The following is a 21,705-nucleotide window of genomic DNA, read 5'->3' on the forward strand; positions in this document are numbered from 1 at the left end:
GTTCGTATGATAAACATTTTTTCGCATAGCAATCATAATCATCAAGATTCAGAGATTACATACGATTTGCGTAATATTTCAAGATTGTTTTCAGTTGCAAATACTCGTATTTTGCACTTTATAAAGTTTTAGCTGCGTGTAGTCGTGCCTTCTTAATAAAAAATACGTTAAAAATACTTATTTAAAATTGATATAGTAGCAGAGTAATTAATATCGGTGTTATATTTTAGGTATTAAAATATAGGGTAAAACCTTAGTACATACCTACTATCATGACCTAGCGTACTACCGTTATCTATATTATTAGGTATTTATAAAATCTTTATATACTTGTTTACATTGGAAACAACTAGTTTTTTACCGTTAGTCTGGGTAGATTTAATTTATATACACAAATATGTGCATTTTATGCATTTCAAGGTAAAATATGGTTTAGATATATAATCTGTTGAAATTATAACTTTGAATTTCAAATAATTTTATGTTTTAATATACCTAATTATGTATTATATTTCTTCTGATTTATAGTAAAACAATGAAATAACCTTAATTTCTGTCACTGGATAATAAACAGGTTAATATAAACAACTTTTCAGTCGTGTTTTGTATTCGATACTAATAAATACAACACTAGCTATATAGCAAAGTGTAATCTGGCAGGCTCCATCTGCAATGAGCATGAGTTTCGCATCATATTAATCCAATGGTTCAGTTCAGCAAGTGTCCAATCGCCGTGCCACAGTGCGTACAGATATAGGAATCGATTGAACATGGCAATGTATATCAGTGTAAAATAGTGATGTGAACGTGTCTGAGACGGGATGTAGACGGCTGGCGGCAGATGGCGGCTAGGGCGAGGTAGCGCCCGCATGGGGCAAGCGGCGAGCATGTGCCGCCTCCACGGATCATGTCTCCACCACAAGAAAAGTACGTATGCTGACTGCTTTCCGTATTTTCATTTAGCTATTACTTAAAAACTGCTGCTTATTATGATTTTAAAGTGGTAGAATTATTCGTCGTTCGACTGCAGAACTTAAGTAGTTAGTAGCATGCATATATAGTTCAGTCAGTGGGATATAATGAGACGTTTGCCTTACAAAAGATGGTGTAGTCACAACTTGAAAATATGTTGTTTAGGTTTCTTCTTTCATGAAAAATCAAATATTGTGACCTTGATGACTGACCGCTTGAGCCACCATTTTGAATAAAAAGGTCTAAAAGCTGTTCTTTTCAATATTATCAGTATGTTCGTTTCAATGAAAAACTTGAAGAGACTAAAATTTCACACATCTTTTGTTTAAACATTTTTGGAGTTTACTCCTTAAGAAACGATTTGAGTTATAAGGCCCGGTACGGAAATTTTATGAGGAGTAAAATCAAGTGTAACACGAAAAGTTGAGGCGTTACGTAGAAAGAGACAAACATATATATCCACACTTTACGCGCAACACCAGTGAAGTGACTGAATAGAAATGTCATAATTTTATTTTTTGTACTAGTGACGTGAAGGAATGCGTTGTATCGGTAAAATAGGTTCACAGACTACATATTAAAAGTATTTTTAGCCACAAATAAAACATAGATAATTTAAAATAAGCCAAATACGAATATATTAATGATCCATTACAATCCCTCCTTTTTATTACAATCATCATATCCTCTCAAAAAGGAAGTAGCGTTTTTAACCAAAATATGAATCAAGAGTGCTTTTATTAATTTAAAATACAGTAAGTTCAAATCCCATATGAAAGTAATTATTACAATAAAAATAATTAGCAATATATAAAACATTAAAACGTCATTAACTATTTTCTATTCGATATATATCATAATTATCGTGCGTAAGGAGTAAACTCCAATCGTGCGTCGTAGCTGACACACACACACTTTTTTAAAGTCACATGTATCGAAATATAGCAACAAGCGACAAAATACTTAAGTTGTTACATATTTGGCTACTGTGGGCATTTTACGTCTTGTACTTATTTGTCTCATAAAAAGAACAGCAACATTAAGACTCGTTTGATGTGTACATATCTAAATTCCGAGATGACCACAGATTACCATAAACAAATGCTTCACGACTCTCTGTCGCCACTCCTTATTACCCTAGATGTATAAAACTAAGCTGGTTAAGTAAATGGCTAGTTAACATACTCATATTTGTATTGTTCCCATGTAAGATGCCAACGTCCCCGTCGCAGTACAATATGCTAAAATCTGCACTAAATTCCATCTTCCTCCACCAATTTGTATTCATAGACTGGGTGAACGAACCTTTGAACTTTTGCGTTTATTTTGCCATTGTATTTAATAGTTTTATATACTGGACTCCTAATAAACACGTAGTTTATTACGTAAATAATTAATTAAATATCTGTTGTGATTTGGGATTTTAGGATAACCTAACCTAACCTAAACAATAAGCTTCACGACATTAAACCTTTAGTTGCGTTTTCATTGTTTGTCTTCATTAATCTTGCAGACGGCTGAACCGCTTATGATACTTTTTAATAAGAATACAACCGACCTAGCAAAAACGTCAAACATAATTTTGTATTGTATGCATACATATAAATATTTCCCTTTTAACATGACTATGCCAAATCTATACAAACTAATTAGACTAATTAATGTTCTGATTACAATAAAAATTATCGCTAACTCAATTATTTCAGCGTGATCAGTGTTCAACCTGATACTGCGAAACTGATAATGGTATCAAATGCTACCTATTTCATTGAATTGTTGGATATATAAAACGAATGTTTTCTGTTCAATGCCGTATTTTACATCGAAATTTAAACAATGCAATATTTATTCACTTCTTTTTTGTGAACTACTTGGAACATAATCGTACAAACGATAAACCTATGTATTATATATATACGTTTATTATTTTAATTAAAATTATTTTTTCATTTAATGCAGTAAGCATTTTATGTTTGGTTCATTCATTTGTAGTTTGTACCTATTGGACACCATGAGATCTTGTTTATACATGGTATAGCGACGAGCATGCAGCCCACATGATGTAAAGTACTGACCCCCATCGACATCTGTTGTCAACCTCATATAAGATTAGATTGTTACTTGAGCTCGGTCTCAGATGCATTGCTACTCCTGAAGACTAAGCTGGAATGCCTCCGATCAGTGTGTTTCTTTTACAAACACTTCCATTCGAACTCAGCGCCGCTTAAACTGATGTTATTAGGCAGAAATACGAGTAGGTGTGGCGGTTCAGGAGTTGAACCACGAAAGGTTCAAGCAGCTTCAAAATAATTTTATGATTGTAGTTTTTACGTATATTTAATTTATTTTTACGTTTGAAAAATGGAAAACATTTCTATTTCCGTAGTATCGAATTAATTAATAGTCAATTAAATTAGCAATCGCATCTCATGGGAAGCCTATATTACTATGCGCAATATTTAGCGTACCTGTTACTTTTGAAACTGTTATTCTTTGTCTCGGTTCCCCTATTACAAATAGTTACACGTCTCTAGTCTAGTTACCATAGAGTTGTCAAATCTTTAGACATATTCTATTGTTTAATTCAGTACGTCAACTGTTTGCAAAATGATTTTCGTATGCTACCCAATGCGATGTGCCTCATGAATTATTACAACATTGTATCGATTCTATGCTTATGAAGGCCTATTATTTTATAAAGTGGTTGTGACTGTATTACACAATCTTTAAAAAAGAAATCCTGAATATATTAGTTTAATCATAAACAAGTTATTTCAATTGTTTTGCTTAATATATTTAAGTGCGGTGGAACCCGCGGGTTCGACTCCGACGGCACCACTGCAACACCTATTTCTACCTTATCACAGCAGTGTTAAGCGCTGGTTTAAAGGCTGTGGTAAGGGAGACATACTTTTCCGAGGCGTTCCAGCTTCAGGGGTAGCGGCGTATCTGTGGCCGACCTCCGGTACGAATATTTATTCCTATGTGGAGTCGATTACAAATTTCCATGGGCGGCAGTAGCCACTTACCATTAAGTGAACTGCATGCTCGTCTGCTACTCCATATTATATAAGTGCGGTAAAACCCTTTGGGGTTTCACTGCGGCGCCAATATCGACACACATAAAGGTCCTATAACAGTTGAATTTGGTGCGATGTTCTGTAAGGCAGAAATACCAATGTCGTGCTATCTAGTTTGCAGTTCACCTAATAGAAAGTAGTCACTGCCGCTGATGAACATATGTAACCAAGTTCCTATAGAACAGGGATTCTACTTTAAGCCTATCACAGAAGCGTTGCCACTCCTAACGATCGGTTACCTTATATGCAAGTTAGCAGGCCTCAACGAGATTAATCGTCGGATGTAATCGCGCCTGTTTTCGACTTGGGATTCCTGCCCTATATCCCATATACTCTGATACATATGTCCATGCAGTAACTATTTAACATCAGATGAGCTACAATATCGTGTTCCGGTTCCTATACAAACACAACACTAGTACTAGCGATTACATTTCAGTTTGAAGAGCGACTTATACTCGTATAAAGCGTTACAAACACGATATAAACTGTGTAAGTCTGCATTACCTTTAATTATATCCTCTGCTTATGCGTTCATTGACCCGTGGACATTGACACATAGACTCAGACCTATTATAAAGTTATAAAGAAAGGAATTTTCCACTCCGATAGTGCTTAAGTGCTAAACTGGCTAAATAAACAATTATCATAAAGTGATAAGTGAAAGCTAATGTTGGACTATATCAAATCTGTTTGTACTGCGCTATTTTTAACTTGGTCACGATATGTTAACAGATCTAATAATAACGCTGTGACCGTATCAACCTTAAGTAGTAAAAGGTGTATGCATCATGCTGTTTTCAAATGATGATCTTATTTCCGTGTTACAACTTTGTTTGAAGTGACAAATAAGCGTGTTGTCTACCTGATGGTAAGTGTCTACTACAGTCTATTGATTTCAAGTAGGATTGGAGGCGCTAAAGATGCGTTGATACCGCTGTTGAAGATTAAGTACAAAGTATACAAGTATTTTTGCCATAGTATATTTGGACACCGTGAGACCCGATGTTGTAAGACATAATAAGTGTTTTGCTAAAACCATTTCTGCGTCATAATTATAGTGCAAAAATGTGTTTTGGTTTGAAGGATGTGACGCTGTGGCCTATGTCGTAGCTACTACGTACTTTAACGAGGCATTCCATGATTTCCCTGTTAGTCTGTGGGGTAAAAACAGATCTAAGATCGACTTCAATTCCTATCCTATTTAGGGCATGTTACAGATGAACCTATTAGAAGTAAAGACCTCTTATCAGTAAACTTTATGGTCCTCTGCTGCTTCTATTTCGAAAATAGTTTGCCGTACCTATATTATTCACTTCTCCTAGTCTTATTTGCCATACTATGTCAAGTAAAGAAAATTCTAGTTTAAGATAAACATTGTAGCGGTCCGTCCTAAAATAACTGAGGTTTAGTACCATTCGAACGTGTCTGTTTATAAATCCCTGAAACTGGATTTCATCTCGGTCCTTGTCCTAGTTCCAAGTGAAAATATACACACTCTTTTGTATCAGATATTTATGTTTATGTCGAGTACTCACACGCTCCGCTTTGCATACTACAGACGTCATGTGAAAATTAAATAGGTTTCTGTCTGAGTTCTGTCTGAAGGAATTACTTTTATGATCCTGATTCCACTTTATTAGTACATACGTAGCATATTTTGCTTTGCCCTATGAAATTGTAACGATTTCAAATTTATGTTTGCTTACGTAACAAATAGATACGAAACAAAGTTATTTCTTTTCGAATAAAGTTTTAAAGTTAGTTTAAAATTAAAGGAGGATGAATGAAGAGGAGAATATAACATTTGTGTTTTTTGCAACCATCGAGAAAGATTCTTTTTTATTAAATTTAAATTGTGAGGACGTGGACCCAACTGGACTCGTGGCGGTCCTCCACGGTTCGGTTTGCACGGACGTTCTTGCCGCGGACGTGTAAGATGTGGAATGAGCGGCGTTGACTACTTTCCATCAGGTAGCACGTCTGCCTAATCGTTAGGTTAAACTAAAAAAAAAACGTAGCAAATATTATAAAACAGACATTTACTAAAACATAAATAAATAATCATCTTCTACTTGTATGGCGACCTCTTCATCATTATTTTATTAAACGTAGCAACGTTAAATAAAATATGTACAGTCAAATAATTTCGAATCAATCAAATTTTCGCCTTAATAATGAAACACGCTGAGTATGTTACGATTATGTTGTTTGTATTCGATAGCTTCTGACAATAAACGGATTAAGCAGAATTGTTTCTATACAATTTACTAGATAAACCGTGCGTAAATTCGTTTGGTACCTATTGAATTCAACGTCAATACATGATAATGGAATAATTTGATATAAATTTGTGTGTCTAGTTTGCGAACGCTGTAGTATTTATTGAACCATTCATATTAAGTACGTGGCAATTGCTTTTAATGGGTATGAATGGGTACAATTAGAATAATCTTCTTATACGAGTACATATGCTCACTTACTCACTGGTTTGAATATATTAAAATTATGTTATGTAGTGTATTAGTATGTACGTATACAATAGTTTATTATTTAGTTACTAGCGAAACGGGTTCTCAAACATAAATATAATATTGAGGCTGATAATTTTACATTATATATTACATAGGCTTCAATTACAGCTTTTAACTATTTAGGTAATTCCATAAGTACAAAAATTATTCATGAAAATCGGTCAAGTCGGTTAAGAGGAGAAGTATTACGAACACACGTAAACCGTTATACCTAAATACTCGTACCTTTATCGCAACTCTATATCGAGCAATATAGAGTCAATATACTTATATAGAAACTAAATGAAATGAAACAAAACGAAGCGAAACGGAAGGTAACATACGGCAACGAAATTATATATTATACTCGTACTTCTTATATTTTTATATGTTACTCATTTATGGTATTTATAATTTACGACTTTAATTTCAATAATTCCTTTTTTTAAAGTACACCAAGCCACACCAAGAGCGATAACTTTTTAGTTAAAATCTAGTTTTAATTGGAAACATATCGAATAAACGTTAGTGCCTACAATGATATCGATATCAACTATATTATTGGCTGCATAACCGATACGACGTGTATAAATTGGTATATTAATATTGTTGAACTCTGAACCAGACTCACCTCTTTATATAAGTCAAGGGGACTACAATAAAGCAATTAGTTTGTACGCAATGTTTTGAGACATACATTGTCACACTAGCGACCTTTAAATTGAACTGTGTATTTAGTTTTATGTGAGAAAATTGTTTGAAACTTTAGTCTTTTTATTACTTAAGTAGGCTTCAGTTTAGCAATGAAAGTGAATTTCGATGTAACTTCTTTCCGACTTATTTGAAAAGCCCGTGAGGATTACGTTGGAAGTCACATAAATAAACTGTCGTTTATCTTTAAACCAAGCAATCCGTAATTTCTTCCGAAGATTCGGACATTATTTTACTCCGATGTACTTAAGGATGTGTCATTTGGATGTAGGTACTCTACTAAGAAAATACGATTGAAAAATTGAATCGTACAGTAGTTTCGGATCGATACAAAATTTATTTTGTTCGATGTTATACAAAATTTATTTTGCGCAGGTTGCCAAACTTTGTCAATTGATGCATCAAGTAGACTTCCAGAACAAAGATGCTGACAACAATATGTATATATGTGTCCTACTGAGGACACAATCTACAAATCGATACCCTAATTCGCAAACCAGCCAATTCCACTTTTTGTCAAAATGTTTTTTTTATTTCTTTTGATTTTCGAATTAAGGTTTCGAAATAGTACTTCTATGTAACATGTCCTACTAATTTGTTATTGTTCCTAATTTACTAAGTTATTAGGTTCCACTTACGTATATGTGCATTACAAATATGACGTCACATCTAAAATAATCATACATGTCATAGTTATTGCTTTTATAATCAACGAGTGAAGTCATGAAAAACAAGCTAGTTGATCTTTAAAGGTTATCATAAGTCACATGTTTACACGAACGGGATGTGGAACACATTCATATTGTTTATACAGCACAACACGTGGGCATCGCATTTTACTGCGATGTAAAACAGTAATCAATAGCGATTAGTTTATTGCTGGTCGGCACCCATCACGTGCCTACTTCCTGTTTCTAGGAAATTTCTTTTGACTTCTGTTTAGGAGTCTATAAAATTCCTCAATCAATGTTACGGTTACATTTTTAAGTTTCAAGTGACGTATCGTGAAGTGACATCGATCAAAAGTGGCTTAAAAGTAAACGGCAAACTACTTTAATGATGGGTGGAAGGTGTGTTTGGGCGTCTCACATCGAAAACTGCAGCCAACATAAAAGGAAGCTGTTCCGTTTTCAACGTTTACGTAAGTCGATTTTTTTTCATTTAACGTCATACAATACCAAGTTGGACATTTTACGTTTTACATTTGACTTAATATTGTAAACTAAATAGTCTACAATAATTTAAACAGGAAAATATTTTCTCATAGGTTTTTTCTCACTTCAAATAAGATCACGAATTGAAATTAAAAAAATTGTAGGGATAAATTATAAGTATAACAAGCGCATATTGACGCCATACAAACATAATGTAAACTCAATATAGGTACATAGGCGTAATGTTAGCGCAGTAGAAGTCCGGTGTAAATATAACACAAATAGGTATATGTTCATAAAAGGCGATATAAGCGTGAAATAAGTGTAATGTAAACGAAAAGGAATTACCATAAATGTTAATCATGATTTAAATGATGATTAGACAGATTAATGTAAACTCGATACAAACGCGATGCAAGCACAATTTTAGCGTATGCCTACAAAATACAATTACTGCTAAATTAATACAAATTCAATACAATCACGATACAAGTGATGGTGATGTAGAGCGTAATGTAAACGATACAACGATATACCCACGATAAAATCGTGTACAATGTAAACGCGATAAAAACACTGTACAAGAATAAAATAATATCGGTCGTAATGCAGTCACGGTGGAAGCGAGTTACTTATTTTAAATCATCCGCGAGCACGAGTAAATTTCACGCTCATTTTTGATACAATATTCACGAAAATTAATTCTATAAATATTTCTGAACATCAATGAAATTTGCGTCTCGCGTATAAATTAATAGCGTGGGTGCCTTTCATTCGTTCGCAATAATCCCATTTCAATATTGTACGAGTACGTTGACTAATGATCTGATTTGAGACGTTCGTTCCATTAGGTCCCCCACTCCGCAATTACCAAAACGCTATTTTGGACGTTTCTAGAAATCTGTGTCACGTGATCAAATTACCTTCCGAAGCGAGCGTTGCTTTGTGATTTGCACAGAACGTTAATGATAGAGACGGTGTGAATGTATGTGTATGTTTTGTGCATTTGCACAGATTTCATTTAGTTCTAGGAAAGAGCTAGAAATCTATGTAGTTTCTGATTTAGAAATACTAGAAACTCACCGAGCTGTTGTTTTTTGGAACGCTCTGTATGATAATTTGAAAAAAATGCAGTATTTTTTCATTGTTGAGTTTAACGATAAGGCCGACGGGCTGCCTAATATATTTGTAACACCAGAGCAGACATAGTGCATCGAGGGCTTTAAAGAACCTGCTTGCACCTTTCATAGAATACCCCGCGTACGATTACACCTTTGCCTTTATTATAAACTAGTTTTTTCCCGCGGCTTCGCCCGCGTTTAAAAGAAAATAATATAACATACTAACATACACAAAACTGAAAATTCGTACCTTCAACTTTGCTAAAGATCATCACTTGATCAAAGGCATAGTTTACGATTCAATCCTTACTAATATCGATTAAAATAATCGATGTTTTGGGTCCAAAAGATCGATTCTCCGAGTAATCGATCTTAGATCGCCATCCCTAGTTCCCGTGGGATTTCCGAGATAAAAACTATCCTTTGTCCTTTCTCGGGTCTCAGACTATCTTTGTACAAAATTTCATTAAGATCGGTTCAGTGGTTTGGGCGTGAAGAAGAGACAACCAGACAAACAGACAGACAGAGTTCCTTGTGGATTTATAATATCAGTAAGGATCAATATTGATCATCACACACTTTACTGTGTGTGGTAATAGTAATTTTTAGGCCTATTCATTTGTTGTTAAAATATATCGTTTCGTTATTTACTTACCAATCATTCGTAATGACGTAATCTTGTTCTATTGAAGACCTATTTTGATTATCCAATTACCGAAGGGCATTATGAATGTTTCCAAATATATTTCTAAATTGAAGGGCGAAATTCGACGTCTTTATAATGATGTAATCTTCTAGATATTTCTAATGAAACTAATAAGGTTTGACTTACGTAGGTAAACATAGCGATACATAGTGATGAAATGTAATGTTTTATGAGTATTACTTTGATTGAAAGTTCACTAAAATTATCTACAGATGAATAACATTCGACGGAGATGTTTCAAAATTTATGGGTTCCCAGCTACCTTTTGTACACTTTACTAAAAATTAAGAAAACATGCAAATAACAATTCGTAGTGGTTCATTTTCATCGACTCACCTCCGTTTAATTGTTCACAGCAGTAATTGTGAATAAAAACTTGAGCTAGTATTGGTTGCTAGGCATAGAATTCTTTTTCAGAAATCTCCATCACATGCCGTCGTATCGTGAGATGGGAACAATTTCCAAGCTCACGTGGGTTGCCAACACAAACCAATTTAAACTTGGGGAACAAACTGCGGTACGTGTACCGTTAGATTAGCAAATGACGTATCATTAGTGCACTCGCGATTCTAAATTATTTAAGCGAAGCACTCCGTTATTTAGATTGTAATTGCGGGAATTAGGTGTGGAGTTTTGGTTCACAGTTTCAGGCCTAATATTTGAATTATTTGGTTACCAAATAGATGCTAAGAAAATATGCGTTTTAAATACATGTTTTAAATACATGCAAGTACATTATCCAGCTGTTCCTTGCGACTTTGTTGGTAAAACGTCTGAATCAATAATATCCCTCAGGGTAAACGTGACTATAGAAGATAGATTAATTTAGACTAAATGATTAGATTTGTCGCTTCATTTTATCTCTTGAAAATGATGATAGACAACTCTGTATTTGAAGTTAAGATATAGGTGTAGAAACAGATATCGCATGTTATTATTTTTGACAATTATATACACACTTCTATGTAGTTAACAGATTAGTATAAGCTTATCGTTGTTAAATCTTCCAAATTAAACGTTATCATGTTACAATATGGTATCACACAGCAATTCCGCTGAACCATAGCAAATGACGGCGTATCGCTAACGACAGTTACACGAGACTCATAAAAGTATTATTGCTTCATACTCGGAATCTGAGGGTGGCTGCTATACGAAACTTATTAGTAGCTTTGTTGGGAACTCGCCGTGGGTGAAATTAAGCAGTTCTCAATAATTGTAAGTGAACATACCGAAAAAACTGAACTTAACAAAACTATATTTTTAATACTTATACCATATTAGTCCTCAGGAGCACAGGTATGTTGCTCCTGAGGACTAATATGGTATGGTATGGTATACCTGATGTGTATGTCTTCCAGCATCCACAATCTATCGGTGGTATCTCCCTGTTTAAACCATACTGGTTAATGTCAGTGAATTCTTAACCAACGTAGCTTATATGTCTAAGAGTGCCACTGAATATTTGCAAGGTTGCTAAGCTATGGATGTGTGTCAAATCCACCAACAGGATTGCTTCATTTTTAGTCGACAAAAATCCATTGAATGAAAAATCAAGCAATCCTATCGGTAGCTTTAACACATCGAGGCTAAGCTACCTAGTAAATCTCTGGTAAGTAAACGGATCCTAAGTTTTAACCAAGCGAAGTCCCTAGTCTAAGTTGTGTTATATTTTGTTGCGCGCAATCTTGGAAGTCGTAACTCAGAACGGGCAGCGAGCCTCGGAGTAATTTAATTTGGTGTAAGTGCAGCGGAAAATAAAGTTCTTAAGATACCGGGACTACGAGGCATTCCAACATAATTTTTAGCTAGATTATATTTGTGGTCTCTAGTACCTACACCTTCGCAAAATATCAAAATTGCAACAACAGTTCCAAGTTCCTTTGTATTCTGGGTTGAAGGGCGTAGTAGTGGAGACTTGCTTATTCAAAGCGTTCCAACTTAGTCCTCAGGGATAGCAACGCATGTAGGGTCGACCTCAGGTCCTTACCTCAGGACCTCTCACTAATCTTATCTGGGTTGAATTAGGTACAGAGGTTTGCTTCATGGCTAGGAGAATCAAAAATCGTAAGATTTTACCGTAAAAATTGGATGAACATTTAGGTAAAAGGTACTATGACAGTGACAGTGGAGACTATGGCGCGCTAAAGAAGTAGGTATCGGTTAAACTAATTTCTGAAACAGACTGGGATAAACTTGGGATTTAGAGGAAAAAGGCTAGTTCAAAATTGCAGATTAAGAAAGATCTATGTCCAGCTGCTAACGAGTAGTAGATAAATGTGTATTTAAAAGTATTCATACATAAATATAATATGAGCTGGAATAATTTATGCGCTATAAAAAAATACTCAGAACTGTACCGTGACATTTACAGCCTAGTCTAAAATAAACATGAAAGAAACGTAATTCGTAGAAGACGTATTTATGCAAAGACAGGGATATCGTTAATCCCGTGGAATACATTTTGTTATTTAAACGTTTATTACATTTATATTTAGGGTTTACATGTTTGTACACTACAAATATCCCAAAAGCTAATGATGGGGAAGACGCTACATGTCGCCCTATGCTGTTTTGCAGGTATCGCCAACATTTTGAAAATTATGGACTAAATTAAAGGATGTCGCGCAAATAGCGTTCACGAATGTGTTCGGTCACTCCTTGCTCTCTAATGCCGCCCAGAAAATAGATCAATGAAAAAAAGGTCTTTCTTGTCGAACCGTAAAACCCCATTCGCGCCGAGTTAGAAGATTTTTTTTAAAATATGGGAGCAGCAGACGAGCATGCACTCTACCTGATGGTAAGTATCTACTATCGCCCATGGCCATTTGCAATCAACCCCAGGTAGGAATAGGTATTCCTAGCTGGAGTCGGGCACAGGTGCGCCGCTACCCCTGAGGCCTAAGCTGGAACGCCTCGGAAAAGTATATCACCCTTACCACACCCTCCAAACCGGAACTCGGCAGCGCTCAACACTGCTGTAATGAGTTAAAAATAGGTGTGACGGTGGTGCCGCCGGAGTCGAACCACAAAGGGTTCTACAACCTTCAAAATAGGTTTGAAGTGGTATGTAAACGAATACAACCAAGCCTGAACAATTACTACTGAGATCTTTGCAACCTTGAATAAGACCTGGGTACGTTTCAATTACAGTACAGTCATACTTCTCGACCTAGAATTTACGATCGAGTCCACATCCGACATGTGCCACGAATAAACGCAACAGTAAGTACTTTGTAGTACATAAAATAAACTTAATTTCCTCCTAAATGTTGAATAAAGTTTTATAGCTAAAATAAAAAGTATTTTACGATGTCGTATATTTGGGCATCGAGTTATCAGGCCAATACCCTCTTGTCGGGAATCGATAAAGCTTAACTTTAAGTACCTATCTCTGTTGTGGGTGTCAGCGAGTTCTGGTCGAGTAATGCTATAAAGCGAATGTCTTAGGTACTCGTAGCATGAGGAAACACAAAGACATACCTAAACGCCAGATCGAGGATTAATTCATAAAACGCTAGTTACATGTCGTTCTGATCGCGCATTTTAAGCTGTAACTTATTACGCCACTTAGTCCGGCAAAGAACGCGTGAGAGTCTGTGAAGATTATGGCGTTTGTTAGCTTGCTTCTAAAAAAATGTATAGTAGCTTCGCCCGCAGTTACGTCTACTTTCTTATGTAAGATTTTTTAAAGACAGTCTGGGTTCTGTGAAATCATCGTGTCATCAGGCAGATCATTTAAAAAGCCTTAGTAACAGTAGTACATCTACAGGTTGTGTCGTAGTTCCCAAAAAGATGAACCGTTTTAAAATACGTTAATTTCGTTCGTCACCGTTTTCAAATTATTTAGCTTGGCCGACGTAAGGAAAATCTGGAGGAAAACTCTACACCACTCAACGGTTTCAATAAGCCGTAACAAATAAGACTCGAGCGACTAATAATGGGCGTAACGCTTTGAAACGCTTGAGGAAAACCTGTGAGATGTTTCTCAGGAATTATGGTGCAGGAAAGCTTAGTAAGTGAATTTAATTTTAAATGTCCGCTTTCAAAATGTATACGGAAGTTCAGGAAAAGTCGTTAAAATGACTGTTAAATATTAATATTTATATTGTAACACTACATAACACAATTTTGTATATTTTGTTACACATAAAAACAGATAAGGACACATTCTTATCTGTGTTTTTTTATTACATAAAAATAGATATAATTAGGTGTAGTTAGGTACTACACAGGAGTTCAAGATGATTTAGCCACTTTTTTTGAGGCATACATAATTTTCAAAGGCAACATTTTGGATTATAATCTTAAGGCAAGATAATATGACCTTATAAACTGAAGGTTTATAATGTCACAGACAGTCTGGTTAGTTCATTATACGACTAAAGCTCAATAAGTGAATCTTAGTGCATAAATTTCACTTTCAAGATAAACACGGAAGGACAAAGTTCATAGAATTGTTAGAAGCGAATAGTAAAATTGTAGTATTTGAATTGTATGCGGCAAAACTTTCTCTTTCTCGCGAAGTCTCGACTTGATTTATGTTTTGCGGCGCAATGAACTTTACAATAATACGAAATTTCAAAGACATTTGTAAAGATTCTGTAGAAATTTTTGTTATAACTCTTTTCATATGAAATACTATTGCAGGTTATTATTTTTTCTTAGTACACGATTATACAATAATTACTCGTATGACAGATGCCGTGGCAGCTCAATCTTATTGTTTAGTTTTTTTTTTGCAACATTTATATATTTTTTTTCATTTTATTGTTCTGTTGCTTCTGAAATATTCTTTCGTTCTTTTCATTTCGATTCTCTTTTCAAAACCGCATAAATCTCGAGTAAATTCAAAAACACTTTGACTCGAGTAAATTCGATGACATAATCAATTATAAAAGTAATTAGTCTTCCCTTTCTATTAGAAAACCTGTCTATATATTCATCATAATGCTCAAACGTAGCAAGCTGACGTTAACCACTATGTCACAGGATTAAAGCATTCTGTACTTAAACGGCTTCATAGAAACTGAGAAATTCCGGTATCACACGTTCCACTCAGTTCATAAGTATGTCAGCGTTAAACGAGACACTACAAAGGATTCACATCCTTTTTAAACTCAATATCTTACACGATCGCTATCTTAGTGCTAGCAATAACATTAAATTCTGGCTCGCCGGTCGTAAGGTTCTCTATCCATTAAAAGACGAGATATGCCTCGCTTCCGAAACATATTTTCCGAACAAAATTAAGTTCTGCACTTGTTGATAAGGGCAATTATTTTGGAAACAGGCACAATTTCAGAATATATTTATTTATTTTCCGTACTATATAGATACGTATGCACGTTTAATTCATTAAAGTTTATTTTAATTGTAGGTATAATATTCTAGCATGCAGTCCACTTCATGGTAAGTAACTTCACGGGGGATGCCTATGATGAGCCCCCATTAGGTCTGGATTCTTATCTGAAGGACACATGCAATCTGCAACTACGTTGCAGAAGCAGTACTTCACACTGTTATTCCGAAATCTTGTTGACAACGCTGCACCCATAGATTAGTAAAGATACTTCGCCGCCTTGAAATTGAATGAAGCCACAAACGGCTTATTAGTAAGTTCTTTTTTTGAATTCTTGACAAATAAAAACATTTTTAGAGAAAATTTACGAATAAATAACTAATACTGCGTAATTTACGTTATAAATAAATAATTATTTCAAATATTTTAGGGACATTTTAGCACGGAGACGTCGCAAATTTTTTTACGCAACTATTTCAATTCTCAAAACTGGGTACATTTTCTTGATAGGAGTGACTAATCTTTACTAATGTATGGCTGCACCCAATAGATTTCGTGTTTACCCTTTAGGAATCCAAGGAATCCAATAATTGAAATGATCGAATTGGTCACTTACGTAGGTATATATTTCGCGCAGTATTAGTGGTCAGCGAGCCTAACCGTAACGCATAATTTACGCGTCTGTGAAATATCAACTGGACGTTATCGTTGTAACAAGGACTCTTTTGAAGCCGGGAAATTATTTTTATTGGCGCATTCCGTTCCGTACAATTGTTTATTCAATGTTCAAGACCGATTGACGGTAAGCTTAAAGGAATTCGATGTTGGATGATTTATTGCGGCCATTATAGCAGATAAGGACATTGTTGCTTTTGAAGCTTCTTGTTGTTTCAATATATGTTGATGTAAGCTACACACTATATGTTCAAACCAAATGTTTGTCATATATTAGTTATATTTTTTTGATTTGATAATTGTTTACACGCTGTTTAAGACTGACAACTGGTTTTCGTCAAATATAATTTAATAATATATTTGGCGTAAGAAGTTGTATAAAATACGTAAAACATAAAGTTACTATATTTTGTTTATGTATTTTCAAAGAAAACAGAGACCGCTTAATGAGACAAATAGGGATACTCCACTTTGTTCTAGTAGTAAGAACAGTAACAATTTTTGAAGGTGCTAAAAGTCTTTGACATTCCTCTCATAAACATTTTATATGGAGCTCTGTGGGATTTCCAATTTATATGGAGCTGGTTACGGATATCCTCTAGGGCTCCATGGTAAATATGAAATATGAAAATATATATTTTTAATTATGACTAAGCTGATGAAATTTTACAACGAACGATAACGTTCACACGTTGTAACGCTTACGTCAATAAGTAGGCGGCGTGACGTTGCAGTCGCGTTGACGTTGCCATAATCAAAATTTACGAGAAGATTATCCGTTCATCTCTAATATTATGAACAAATTGTAATGAATAGCGCTGGAAGTCTTGAATGTAGATGTTAGTAATCGGCGTCATATCTAGGGCAGTTATATAACTTTGAAATTAAATGAAATGAAATATTTATTGGTTATAGTGGTTACAATAAGATGTTCACAATAGTTGCTAGGAATCTCACAATCAGCCATTTCATGGTATGCAAATTGTTATGGCAAATTGAAAACCAGAGGTCTGGGACTCGAACCTCGTACCTCTCGATCGAGAGCCTGAGTTTCAACCATAATTACTTAACATTACGTCTGTTTGTTCATCAAATTGTTTAAAGGCATCAATATTACAATATTCCCAATATCATTAAGCCAATACACTACAAGTGAGCAACATAAATAAAAATATGAAAATATAAAAAAAATATTTTACAAATACCCTACTGTATACCGAAAAATGATACGTAATTATGTTGTAAAAATATTTCACGAGTGTATTCAAATATTTGTAAATTGGCCCAGTTTTTAAATAAAGGCGTAAAAATAACAAAATGAATGATACACCAATTTTCGAGTATGAATCCGAGTATTCGATAAAATGTATTTTATGTGTTGCATATTATTGGACCAAATTTCGCATTTTATAAGTACACGAGGGATAAAATATTAATGTGTTTTAAATATTGCTTTCATAACTTTAGACTTATGTTATTTATTTCGTTATTTTATATGAAGTATCTATAAACGGGTACGTACCAGGTACCTATGTTCTGTAATTCACATATTCGTAAATTTTTTTTAAATATAACAAAGAGTTCTACAGTAGAATTCAAAACCGTTTGTATTGATGCTTATTCATTATTAAGGAAAAAACTAGAATGTTACTTTACGCCAACCAAGTGTTACTACCCTTGAGAGACCTAAGTTGGGACCTATCAGTGTCTGCACACACCACCACAAACATAATTTATTATTCAAATCAGAAAACAGGAGCTATCAAGACGGTTGTGAGTTGTACATATAATATATATTCCAAAAATAGAGAACTAGAGAAGATAGATAGAAACTTGAGAATTATTACAAAAAACAAACCGACTGCGAAAAATTATAGCCTTTGTCACACACAATTCGAAGCCAACGACACCTCACTTCTTAAATCCTTCAAGCGATTTAGACTGCCGGGATTGCAAAAAAATGAGACATACACACTCGAAAAACATTACTCTCCAAAGTCGGGTAAAAATAAGGTGTAAAATGTAAATGACTAAGCATTAATGCAAATGTAATATTATAATAATAATAAAATGATTGTAGATCCCTTTCAACGGTTCGGTGGTTTCACTGTTTGTAGTGTTATGTAACCATAACACTATATCATTTTTTTTTGACGGTGTTGATTTAATGAAGTTAAATTTTAAAAACCTTATCTTTATAAGTAATTAAAGATGTTTAAATGAATTTGTGAATTAATTAAGTAATTTAATTAGACGTTTTTGCAGAGACCACAGGCGTAAAATACGATTAGAGTCATGTATATAATTATGAAAATAAAAAACAATCGTATCAATCATTCATAATGTTAAGGCGTCTCATACTTTGGAAATATAGATCCGATTTAGCCAACCTTTTTATGGTCTTAGAATTCAACCGCGGTAATTACTTATTGATCGGTTTATTAATTACAGAGAATTATTCCAAACGACTGTATTTCTCGTTAATTATAAATCGCTTTATGTTACGAGTATATACACATTCCGAAATTTAGTTTAGTTTAGTTAGTGCTATAAGTTTTCTAAACGCTTATTCTACCATAAATCGTAATACCATTTTGCTAGCTTTATATTTATTTACTTACATTATTTGTAATATACCTAAATCATTATAATGTAGAGTCTAATGGTTTATTAGTCTGTAAAATAGCAAATGTGTGAACATTTCGCTATATGTACAGTCGACTATTAATTTTAATTGCTATTGTCATTAATTGCGCAAGGTTAGTATTTTATTAAAATAATTTTCAAGCAGACTTAAAATCTTAAAATTATCCTATAAAACCCTTTGAATGTTTAAAATTAAATTTAGTTAACAGTTTATTTACTTTTAATTTTATTGCTCGCCTGTATTAGTTTTTTCTTCATCAAGATTTATTCTGGAATAAAGTACGAGAGGGTTGAATCTACCCTTCTGAAGTTATTTTTGTAAAAGGCTCGACGTTTCTTTGATGTTTTTTTTTTCTTTTGTAAAACATTTCAATAACAACTTGTTTTATATTTAATCACAGTTGGTGATAAACGTTCGAGATATTTCTCTAAGACCAAAAAAATTCAATAAAGGTTGTAGAGTACTTTGTAGATCGAATATGGTATCACCGTCATACCTATTATGTGTTTGAAGGATGTGATACCGACTTAAGTATATAGAATTTCTAACTTCGTAACTAAATTTATTGTGTAAATATTTGGCTGGCCGGGGTACAAACCCGGATCTCTACATGATGAACATGATGCTGACAACTACTCCACGGGTGTTGTTATTTCTCGTCATTCCTTTTAACGCATGTTTACCCATTAAAGTGTTAAATGCAAACGAAACCATGGAAAAACTAGTAATTCATAAATATGCTATACTGAGCTGCAAGCACTCAGTATAATCTGAAACTGCTGGGTGCTTGAGTTGTTTACAAGCTGTTAGTGTTTCTTGAGCGCTATAAAAATAAATACAACTTAAAGTGCACTTAAACATATATTTTTAAACGAAATTCTTTTTGATGTGGGAATTTTATGATGAAAATTATCTGTGTAGGTGGCTTTTGATGTTTTACATTGAAGAAATGCCTTTCATTCCAGCTGTAAGGTCACTGTTGGACATGCGACTACCCATAAAGTAGAATTTTGTGGCAGGTACTACTTTTCTCCATAGATAAGTATAGATATTGTACCGCCTTGTAATTTGTGGACGCTATTAAATGGCTTAAACGGCTGACAATTTGTCAGCCATTTAAAGGTTGTCATGGTGTAATTTACGCGGAACAATGCCGACATGTGCAGTTAAGTGGTGCAGAACACGAAATCATTCATAAATTCATAAGTTTCGTTCATAATTACTCTAAAACTACATTTTTTAATATTTTTCAAACGCGAAAATAGATGACAGTAACAATTTCAATTGTCAAAACTGGTTACATTTTCTTGTTAGGAGTGAGTAATCGTACTACTAATCTATGCTTTTCTCTTTAGCTTTTTGGTGACAGCCGTAAATAAAGTTCACAGGAAAACACTACGGCCTAGACTAGCTCTGCTTATGTTAAAAGGACTTTGATAGCTAGGGACCTTATTTACCGTCGTAATTCTACACCAAGTTTATTATTTGAAAGAATGAAAATTAAAAAAATAACATTTTAGCTAAGGTTTCATGTTAAGATTGTACCGTTTTATTTCTTTTATAAGCTATTTTTTTTTTGTATTTTTGATACATTTTCTAACACTAAACAATCAAAACAAGACAATTTTAAAATTACTTTTACTTCAGTGTTATTACTATACTTTACGTATTACTTTTATATTATAACACGTGACATAAGTAGTACCTTCATATTTAATAATTTATTACCTAATATCTTTTCAGCATCTTTTGAAGGTGGTAGAACCCTTTGTGGTTCGACTCCGGCGACACCACCGCCACATCTGTTTCTACCTAATAACAGCAGTGTTAGACGCTGCTGTGTTCCGGTTTAAAGGGTGTGGTAAGGGAGACAGACTTTTCCGAGGCGTTCCAGCTTTGTCCTCAGGGGTAGCGGCGCATCTGTGGCCGATCTCAGGTAGGAGTACCTAATCCTATCTAGGATTGATTACAGATGTCCATGGGCGGCAGTAGCCCCTTACCATCAGGTGGACTGCATGCTCGTCTGTTACTCCTAAATTATAAAAAAAAGCTAATAATAAATTGGAATAGAAATAGTTATTCCGAAAACGAACTCGCAGGCGTTATGTCTTCGAGTTCATTGTGCCGTGTTATTTCATTTCGAGTTATATTTAGAGGAATTCTAATAAACAGCAAGCTGTACCTTTTGTACCAACAGCATCTGTGATCATCTTGAAGTAAAATTTATTGGTATTTTTTTATTAATCTGAGATATAAATTTCGCCGTTCCGCTAATTGGAAATAGAGTCTGGGTTGTTATTAGGCAATGGATAAGTGACTAAAAATCAGTAGGAACATGACTTATATTAGCCGTTTTTCATTTATTTTTAATATAGATCTTTCACGTATCGGAGAGCAAGTCAAGCTATCGGTTATTATCATTAGTTACCAATCGTTATCTCTATCGGAGGCCTTTTAAACGGTTTGGAAATACCCAACACCGATTGGAAAATCATACATCCCTTATACATGGATCCTAGCAGCGTTAAATTCTCTTTAACTTATGGTTTGGCTTCCTAAAGTTGTGGGACCTGTGCTCAGCAGTGGGACATAAGTGAATTAAAGTTTCCTAGTATTCGTTTAATAAGTCCGGCATAAATTATACCATTCTGAAAACGGGAATGGAGGATAGATTTCTAAACAGGATGTTATTTGTGAAGGAGTCGGGCGGGTAAATCGGATTTCCATAAGCTTTGTGAAATGAATAAACGTACTTTACGTTGATATCTCGTTACATCACGGATTAGGATGAATCAAATGTTTGATATGTTAATTTCAACGTTTG

General features: G+C 34.3%; 1 protein-coding gene across 1 annotated transcript in view; it reads left to right on the plus strand.

Moving 5' to 3' along the window:
- Positions 1-21,705, plus strand: part of Pde11 (Phosphodiesterase 11) — a 189,072-nt gene that overhangs the window by 47,575 nt on the left and 119,792 nt on the right. The window contains exon 2 of the mRNA XM_073089035.1: positions 713-927. Within this exon, the coding sequence (XP_072945136.1) occupies positions 870-927 (58 nt within the window). The 5' untranslated portion in view covers positions 713-869. The remainder of the gene's footprint in view (positions 1-712; positions 928-21,705) is intronic.

The sequence above is a fragment of the Epargyreus clarus genome, unplaced genomic scaffold (genome assembly GCF_041222505.1).
Source record: "Epargyreus clarus isolate Ecla_fem2 unplaced genomic scaffold, WU_Ecla_fem_2.2 ptg000027l, whole genome shotgun sequence".
Lineage (NCBI taxonomy): Eukaryota > Metazoa > Arthropoda > Insecta > Lepidoptera > Hesperiidae > Epargyreus > Epargyreus clarus.